At 52.1% G+C, this 9,273-nt stretch overlaps 1 protein-coding gene across 1 annotated transcript in view; it reads right to left on the minus strand.

The window, feature by feature from the left end:
- The window catches only part of SALL3 (spalt like transcription factor 3), a 19,051-nt gene extending 11,143 nt beyond the window's left edge, over positions 1–7,908 (minus strand). The window contains exon 1 of the mRNA XM_038525737.1: positions 7,776–7,908. Within this exon, the coding sequence (XP_038381665.1) occupies positions 7,776–7,857 (82 nt within the window). The 5' untranslated portion in view covers positions 7,858–7,908. The remainder of the gene's footprint in view (positions 1–7,775) is intronic.
- Between the last annotated feature and the right edge of the window lie 1,365 nt (positions 7,909–9,273).

Consider the following 9,273-nt stretch of genomic DNA (forward strand, 5'->3'; position numbering starts at 1 on the left):
TATCATGATGTGTATGTGCTGAGATGGTAGCATTTTTTTAAAAAAATGTTTTCTCTAACAAGAAAACCCATACTTGAAAACTCTGAATGCAGGACTTCTAATGCCCTTTAACCCTGCCTAGTCTGAAGCCAACATTCTTTCAGATTCACAGGCACACCAGCATCATTCAGTTAAAATCCACATATTTAAATTGGCTTTGTAGTTAAAGATAGAAGTTATTAATTAATTATACCCATTAGTTAACAGGGCTTAAAATTTTTCATCTCAAGGTAAAACCATGTCAACGCGAGGCAGTACAACAACAGGACAGCCCTACAAGCCTGAGGGATTTATTTCCAAAGCAACTGGAAATTTTTTCTTTCTTAAGGAAGGGGTTGAAAAACAAGCATGAGAATCATTATCATTATCGTCAAGGTAATTTCTTTTTGGCATCCTCCTGACTGTTCAAGGATGGAGAGACCGGGGCTTGTGCACAGACCAGGGATGAGGCAGGAACTGACCGTGCAGGGCGAAGTCACACAAGGCAGGAGGTGCCGAGTCCTGGGCCAGCTCGCAGGGGAGCCTCCCCTCCCGGTAGACAAGCCCCTCTGGAAGAGCTCCCCTGCCAGTGCCCCGCGGATCTGCTGCACGGGCCGCACGGGCGGGAGGAGCCGCCGCCGCCCCGGGAGCCAGTCTCCTTGGCTGATACCAAATGTGAACCAGCCTTGACTTCAAGCTGGGTGCGGGTCCCTCGTGCTGAACTGGTTCTCCTGAACAGGGTCAGGAGGAGGGAGGAGAGGCTGGAAGATAAAGCTGCTTCAGTTTACGGGAGGAGATGTATAATTAGTTCAGCTATCCCCACACTTGCTATTTACACCGAAGACTTTCAGGGTTTCTATCACTGTTCGAATATTCTCCAGCAAGTTCTATGTTGCTCGGTTCTCCAGGAGAATGGAAATGGGTTCCACGGCCTTTCAGAGACAGCCTCTAACAAAAGGATGGCTTCCATGGGAGGCTTAAAAATAGATGGATTTTTTTTTTTCCTCTAACAGAATGTTTAAGAAAAAATGTTTCTAATCTTAGGAACAGATCCCTCAGAGTGAGAGGAGCCCCCCAAAACTGTTTCATTTCTCTGTTTTAATTCCTGGTCAGCTACATAATATGCACGGATCATGTTTTCACTGTCTGTAAGAGCATACTCTGGTCTGAAGAAGACGATAGGCAGGACATTTATAGTTGTGATGGTCTTTTTAAGGTCACAAGTGAAAAGCACTGTTGGAATATATTTAAGAACATCTGAGAAATAACGCCTTCCTTTAAAAATGTCCAACTACAGCCTTCTCTGGGAAGTCCCATGCCTGGTGAGGAAGCGAAGCAATTACAAACACAAAGTAGAGAGGTGCTTTGTAATTTTGTGTATCAACCTCAAAGACTCACCATTTTTCTGCTACACTTTCGCTACCTATTTTTAATTACCCAGATTAACAAAAAAGGAGAGTAGAACTTTTTGAGCATGGGGAAAGGGATGTTAACTTTTCCACTTTAATTAGCAACTGTAAAATGCCACCTGGGTCTGCAGAGAAGGGAAAGGTACTTTCTGCTTTGCTTTTACCATCCCTTAAAAATCTAGAGAGCATTTTTCAAGTTTTCCTAAATTGTGAAGAGACACTTATTTTCTTGCAAATTAATTCTTTTTAACTCCTTATGATAGCTTTGAATCCCATAAAGAAAGATGAATTATCACATACTGAGCCCAAGCTGTGAAACAGGAGGAGACAAATAGAGACCCCTACTGTGTTTAACAATGTAGAAGAAATTCCAGACGCAATAGAAAAATTTTGTCCTTTCCCCTAGACCTCCAAGCTTGTGCGTATGGAGCTGAACAGTGGAGGGCACTCGTGTTATGCTGAACGCCAGCGCTGACCCGCACGCTGGCTTTCCTCGACTCAGTGGCCCACAGCTCAAATTTGTTAAGTAACGACCACCTGTGGCACAGCCACCAAATGTCTTCTGTTTGAAACACTGGCAGTTCCTAATCTGTGTGGTGAAGCACCAGGGAGGGAAAACACTGTTTCCTTTATGGACACATGCAGATGGAGCAGCCACAACACACATTGGCCTTAACTCGGCCTCGACGCCGGATCGAATAATAAGATGTTTGTTACACTTCAAGGTTGCACGGCAGCCCTTTCACTGACATGCTGTGCGGAAGGCACACGCACCAGCATCCACGCCTGCTGCACACATGCACACGCGCGCACATACACACACGCACACATACACTCCTGCCAGGGGTCCTCAAGGAGAACCACTTCCACCAGAATCGGGCCAAGGGTGAAGACAAGGTTTGTGCGGGGGCATTTCTGGTTAAGCTGAGGCCGGTCTGCAGTGCACTTTGCCACACGCCAGGTCCCAGCGGGGCTCCTCCGGGCTGCCCACGCCGCGGCCCTCACTCACGCCACTTGGGTTTCAGATCCGCTACACGGAAAAATAAGTAAGTAACCCAGACCACTCAGACCTACCAACACACCTGGCTGCAAGCAGACAGCGCCAGAGAGGCACGGACACCATCCTGTCCAGGAGCAAGGCTCTGATGAACTGTAACCGCCTCACACCAGGGCTCAGGCTATTAAATCATTTCCAGTATTTGTCAGCACTTTACCAGTGAAGTTTACACATATGCAAAAAATCATCTGGGCAGAGCCACTGCCCTGGGCCCTAGGTCGCTAAAGCCAGGGAATCTGCATGGCCCCAAGCCACACAATGGAATTATCTAACACTGCTGCGGAGGGGTCACTCTCGAGAGGAGGACCAGGAAGGCCGCCTGCACACCAAGTGCCATGGCACCTGCAGGGTTAATTAAACAGTTCAAGATGTAATGGCCACACAAAAGAAAACCGTTCTCTCTTCTTTAAGAACTATAAACACTTGTGCTGAATGAGATGGGCATTTGATAAGCCCTGCAGCACGGAGCAGGCTCCCGGGTCTCTAGTTAACACTCGGATTCAGTGTTAACACTTAATAGAACAGCGTTGAGTCCTGTTGCCAAGGTCAACAGCACAGATGCACTAATTGTATTATGAGCTTGACATCTAGTGGCCACCCCTGGCAGGGCAAAGCAGGCAAAGGTTAAATCAGCAAGGCCTGTCACGGCGCCTCTAACTACCCACCTTCTGGGAGAGCCAGCGGAAGCGCCCCCACTCTTGCAGCCCTACCTTCCTCGGACCTCAGCCGGGCTTGATGCTGCGCCGCTGGCAGCGGCTTTCCGGCCACGCAGGGAGGCAGGGGGGCAGGGGGGCAGAGGGGGCAGGGACTGCAGGGTCAGCCTGACCCCAGCGGGGGTGCCTGGGGAAGACAGGCCCACGGAGGACAAGGTTTAGACACCACACTGGTGCCGGCAGGTCTCTGGTGTAAGTTCCTGCTGCCGCGAGAGGGTCCCCTTTAATTAACAAACAAATCAATCTTAATCTCTCACATAAATAGAGCCCGTTACTTAATTTCATTATTTCAATTAATATTTTACACTTTCTGTAACGTGACTTGACCTGTTTGTTGGCTTGGAAATCACGCTGACAGGGAACTGTATCCTAAATCCTAAAAGTGTTCAAATTGCAGGAGAAAAATCTAAGGTCAGGGTTTTTTTTCAGATGCAGAAGTTTATTGAGAGTAATATTAAAACACTCCATTTTTACATAGATTTTACTTATGTCTGATTTGATATGAAATGTGTAGCAAGTTAGCATATGCTGTCATCACAAATCTGTCCCATGAGTAACAGAACAAGATCTCATCTTTATGGAACTAAATCAGATATTCTGGTCCTACTCTGGCAACTAGTCAAGAAATCATGTAGGAAAAGAAAAACTAACAAAACAAAACAAAAAAAAGAGCCCTTCCTGTTATAAATATCATGCAGAGAGTATCCTCCTTGAAACTATTTTGCAACGTTAAAAAACAGTGTAGAACATCATTAGCAGTGAAGACTTATTTTACTTAAAAACAAAACCAAATAAAACACCAAAACACTCTGTGTCAATTCTCACACTGAAGACTGCTAAATTCCAATAGACGTTCAGAACACACAACACCTCCTTGGCTGTATCTCTGCTGAATTCCTCCCCCCCCCCACCACCACCCAGTGTTCTCAGAGCTACCTTGAGATGAATGGTAAAGCCTCTTAGAGATTGCAGTTGAAAATGAAATCTGACCCACTTTTGCCTGCTTTTGCCATCATCTTGTATACAAAAAATAATCAGCTTGCTAAGTAATTCCTGCTGTTGGTACATGCCTTCTTCTTTTTCCGGCTCTGAACAGATCTAAAAATATTGGATTATGCATGTATTGTCGAAGTTCAACATGTACATAAAAACCCCTTGACTGCTGCTACATAATCAGTTCTTTCTCTGTAAGGTGGGAATTGGCATGCTTTTGTTGACCACCAATTTATGGATTTTTAAAGAGGTGAAGTTTTTAAAATGTTATTTTAAAAATAAATATTTGCAAATTCTTCTTTTCCTCTCCTGCCCCCCTTGGATACTTTTCACCTTTCATGTTTCAGAGAAAACAATCTGCCTACAAATGGTAGAAAGTGGCTTCTGTATTGTTTGCTTTTGGAATGCTGAATTGTAAATGTGTGTAGTGTGGGCTGGGGGGAGTACTCAAGGCAAACCATGCATATACAGATAAAAGAAAAAAGATCTCTTCACCGAGGGCTGGTGGCCTTCTTTCCCTTAATTTAAACACAGTCTGTGAATACCACTGGTAAATTCTTAAATCACAGGCTTATCACATTTAAAAGGATTTTTAAGATAGCCTCATGACTGTAAGTTGGCAGAAAATAAAAACACACTTTGAAACAATTAGTGCTCACAAACAAAATACAGGATGGCAAATTGTTTTAAATTGTAATAACCTTTTGTTCTTCCTTAAATACATATTTTCTAACGACAATAAAACACATCTTTATTAAGCTGCATTTCATACAACAAAGGAGAGCAATACCACACTTTTTAAAGTTCTCAAAAGTGCTGTTCTGTCAGAAGTTTTAATTAATTTTTCTTAGAGCAAAAATATTCAGCTGGCTCAAAAGATTTCATCACCGGTGGCACACGTTTAACTGAATTCTAAAGCTGCCTCACATTTATTTTCTAGATTTTCAGGAACAAGAATGAAACAATTTGCAATTTTAAATGGTAGTTCTTGCAGAGAGAGTCAGTCTTAGGCATCCTTCAAATAAAATTTTACAACAGGGTAACTTCAGAACTTAACATAAACCAATATTACTTTTTCTCATTTAAGATATGACATCGTATTTCATTTCTGCCACGGTAAGGTCTGGATAACACTGAAGCTATTTTGGGATAGCTACCATTTTATCGCTTGCCTAAAAACCAAAGCCTGAGAAATAGTCCTATATATGTTTTAAGAACTAATCTCTTTTAACTGTAAACTGACGTGATTGTGCATCTCTGCCGTCCCCCACACCGTACTAAAAACTGTGCATGTGTTTGTTTTCCATGGCATTATCAATAGCCTTCAATTTTACTTCATGCATCTACTGCTTTAATTAATATGTCACGCCCAAAGTGATACAAAAGAATTATCTACTTTGTCTGTAAAACACTGTAAACTAACTTAGCTCTCTTATAACTTCATGCACCGTCTGCTTCTTCCCCCTGCACTTAACAAAATTAAAATTTTGAGAATATCTGATTCGTGTCAGAGTGAGGGAGTTTCCACAACTGTTTCTCTTAAAAAAAAAAAAAATTTTTTTTTTTAGTTATCTTACTAACGACGATCAGCACGACAGAGTAACACATCCGTGAGCATTCCTTGAGTGAGCAGAGAACAGAGTATCTTTTATACTCCACGAACAATCAGCTTCAGAATAATTAAATCAGAAAGAACTATTTTTTAAATAGTTTGCCTAAAGTACCTTCAAAACAATCCAGGAAACATACTATTTGACTAAAGCTCAGCCCCAGACAGGCTATTTCTGGCCTGTTGCAAAATACGATCAGGAACTGTGGCAATATCTTGATTACAATTCCCAACGACTGTGAAAAACCCAAGCTTGACAAACTTTAATCCTATGATGGGTAAAAACTCTGAATACGCCTCACCTCTAAATAAATTCAGTAACAAGAGGAATTCAAAACACAACTTGTAAATAATTTACTCCATCTTAGGTTTTCAAATATAGGCTACATATCCCTCAACATGTTTACACTATTAGGCTCACCAAGCTCACATTTCTGACGTGAAATTAAAAATGAATAGCAAGGCCTCAGCTTGTTAATTGTTAAATACAAGAGGTTTTACTCTATTAATTAAAATATGCTTTAATAAAAGGAGACATTGCACATTTTGATAACGGCCCTACAAAGCTGAGAAGTATTTACATTGTTGCATTTTGGGGCGGCTGTGAAAGCCGATTTTAAGCTATTCAGGAGCCACAATAATAAAGCTTTAAAATTCCTCACTGGGATGCAATGTAGTTCTTTTGAAGGAAAGACTGTCTTTCTCATTCGGCAGAAATAAATCCATTCATTTGATCATGTAGTCATTGAGGGCAATACAAAACAAACCAAGTGTGAGAAATTCTATGTGATGAAGTAAACAAAACAAAAAAAAATCCATTTCCATGACAAAAAGATTCTTTGTCCTTAATCTACCCACCATATGCAAGCGTTTCTTTTTAGCATATCTGCTGTTCTAATCTTGGGTGACTAGGCTACAGATAAGGCTCCCTACCTCCACGGCGACAAAAAGACCCTAACGAGTCCACTAATTTTATTTAATTCATTAATTCCCGCCGCGTTAGCAGCATTTTCTCCCTTTGCCCGTTCCGGCGTGGACACGTACCTGCTTCGCCAAACTTTACAACGCCCCGGGATAAACTCCTAAACTCCTTTTGTTTTTTGTTTTTTGTTTTTGTTTTGTTTCGTTTTGCTTGTACCGTCTGAGCCTCCGGGTAAGAGGATGCACCTCTGCCTCCGAACTTACAAAGGGTCCATCACAGAAGTTGGGCAGCGGGTTTTGTGCAGGAGGCCGGGAGCCGCGCTGGGAGCTCGGCGCCCCGGCCGCCCCTGCGCGCCCCTGAGACCTGCGGCAGCGGCTCCCGCTCCCCGCTCCCGCTCCCCGCTCCCCGCTCCCCGCTCCCCGCTCCCCGCTCCCGGCGAGGGCAGGCCCCGAGGCGCCGCGGGTGCACACCGGCCGGGCGCCGCCGCGGGGTCCGGACCCGCCCGAGGGGACTTGGAGCCGCCGCCAACGTGCCGGGTCCGCCGCGCTCAAGGACCGCCCCGCCGCGCGCCGGGTCCCCAGGCGGCCACGAGGAAGGCCGGGCGACCGCCGACCGCCGACCGCCGACCGCCGGCCCGGGAGAGGGGCAGGCCGGAGGGAGGGCAGCGGCCCCGGGGCCCGGCTCCGAACAAAGCTGCCCCGGCGCCGGCCTCCCCGGCCCGCGCCCGGCGCTCGCGAGCCCCGACACGTCCCCGTCGCCCCGCCGGCCCGGGTCGTCCGCGCGCAGGAGCCCCCGGGGGGCGGCGCGGCCCCCAGCACCCCCCCCCAGGCGGGCCGGGCCCCCCACTCGCCCGAGCCCCGGCGCGTCCGCGCACCGCGCCCCAACTCCGAGCAGCCGGACCAAGTTTACTTGCCCGCAACTCCGCGCCGCGCGCCGGGGAGGACCCGGGTCCCCGCGATGGGCCTGCCGGGGCCGGGCGGCGCGCCCCGACCCCGCGGCCGGCGGCCCCCCCAGCCCGCGCCGCCCCCCGCGCCCGCCCCCCGCGGCCCCTCACCGTGCTCGGGAGCCCCGTCCGGCGGCGGCAGCTCCTCGTCCGACTTGAGGTGCTGGGGCTTGGCCTGCTTGCGCCGAGACATGCTGCTAGCGGCGCGCGGGCCCCGAGCGGGGCGTCGGCATCAGCATCAGCATCAGCATCAGCGGGGCGGCCGGCGGGGACGGCGCGGGGCGCGGGGCGCGGGGCGCGGGGCGCGGGCGGCGGGGACGGCGGCGGCTGCGCGGGCCGCGCATGGGGCTGAGCAATTAGGCTGGTGAATAATGCATGGCCATTAGCGGCGGGCCGCGCCGATTGGCCGGGCTCCAGCGGACTCGGCGGCCTATGCAAATGAGGCCGCGCTCGCAATTAGCGGCCGCGCGGGGCGAGGGGCGCCTGCGGGACCCGGCGCGGCGGCGCTCACATCGCGGCCCCGGCGGCTCGGCTCGGCTCGGCTCGGCTCGGCTCGGCGCGGGCGCTCCTCGGGGCCGGGGCCGGGGCCGGGGCCGGGGCCGGGGCCGGGGCCGGGGCCGGGGCGGCGGGGCGCGGGGCGCGGGGCGCGGGGCGCGGGCGGCAAACTTTGGCAGCGTCCGCGCGGCGCCGTCTCCGCCGGCGCGCCGGGCTCGCCCCTTTATAGAGAGTCTGCGCCACCGCCCGCGCCCCGCGCCCCGCGCCCCGCGCGCCCCCCCGCCGCCCGGCCGCCCCTCCCGGAGCGAGCGGCCGCGGGCAGGGCTCCGGCCCGGCGCCTTTGTCTCGCCGGCCCGCCCGGGCGCCGCGCTGCCTGCGCTCCGGGCGCGCAGGACCGAGCGGCCGGCTGGCTCGGCTCCTCGGCGGCGGGGCTCGCCCGGGCTCAGGTGCCCCCGCCCGCGGGCCGGCCGTCCTCTCCGAGCTCGCGTCCCCTCCGCGGGCTCCGCCGGCCGCCGGGCGGCTCCCAGGCTCGCGGCCGCAGCGGAGCGGAGTGCGCACGCCGGGGTGGCGGGACTTCGGCAAGACCAACTTTCCGGTTCGGAAGCGGCGCGGGCCGCGCGGCTCCTCCCCTCCCCTCTCCTCCCCGTGCCCCCTCCCCTGCGTCCCCCGCCTCCCCGCCCCCCCCGGGCCTCTCCGACTCGGAGCGCCCGCCCCGCCCGCCGGGCCTCCCCGCCGCCGGCGGCTCCTTAAATCCAGCGGGAGGGAGGGGACGGCGGGGCTCCGGTGTCCCCCGCACTAGCTCCCCGTCCGACGGGTTCCGGCCGGGGCGTCTGCGGAGTGGGCAGGGGGCGCAAGGTGTCCCAAGGCCCCGCGACTCAAAGTTCCAAGTCCACGAAAGTCGCGCGCGCGGCCCGCTGCGTCCTAGGACTTTCCGGGATGACGGGGTGGGGGGCGCGGTGAGGGGGTCGCGCGCGTGCGGCCGGGCCCAGCACCCCCGGGGAGCCTGCGCTGCGCGCTCCCGCACACCCCGGCGCCCCTCGCCCTCGCCCTCGCCCGCACGCACGCGCCCCGCGCGCGCACCCCGCCGCCCCGCGCACACGCGTGCTCGCCCACT

Source organism: Canis lupus, chromosome 1 (genome assembly GCF_011100685.1).
Source record: "Canis lupus familiaris isolate Mischka breed German Shepherd chromosome 1, alternate assembly UU_Cfam_GSD_1.0, whole genome shotgun sequence".
Taxonomy (NCBI): Eukaryota; Metazoa; Chordata; class Mammalia; order Carnivora; family Canidae; genus Canis; species Canis lupus.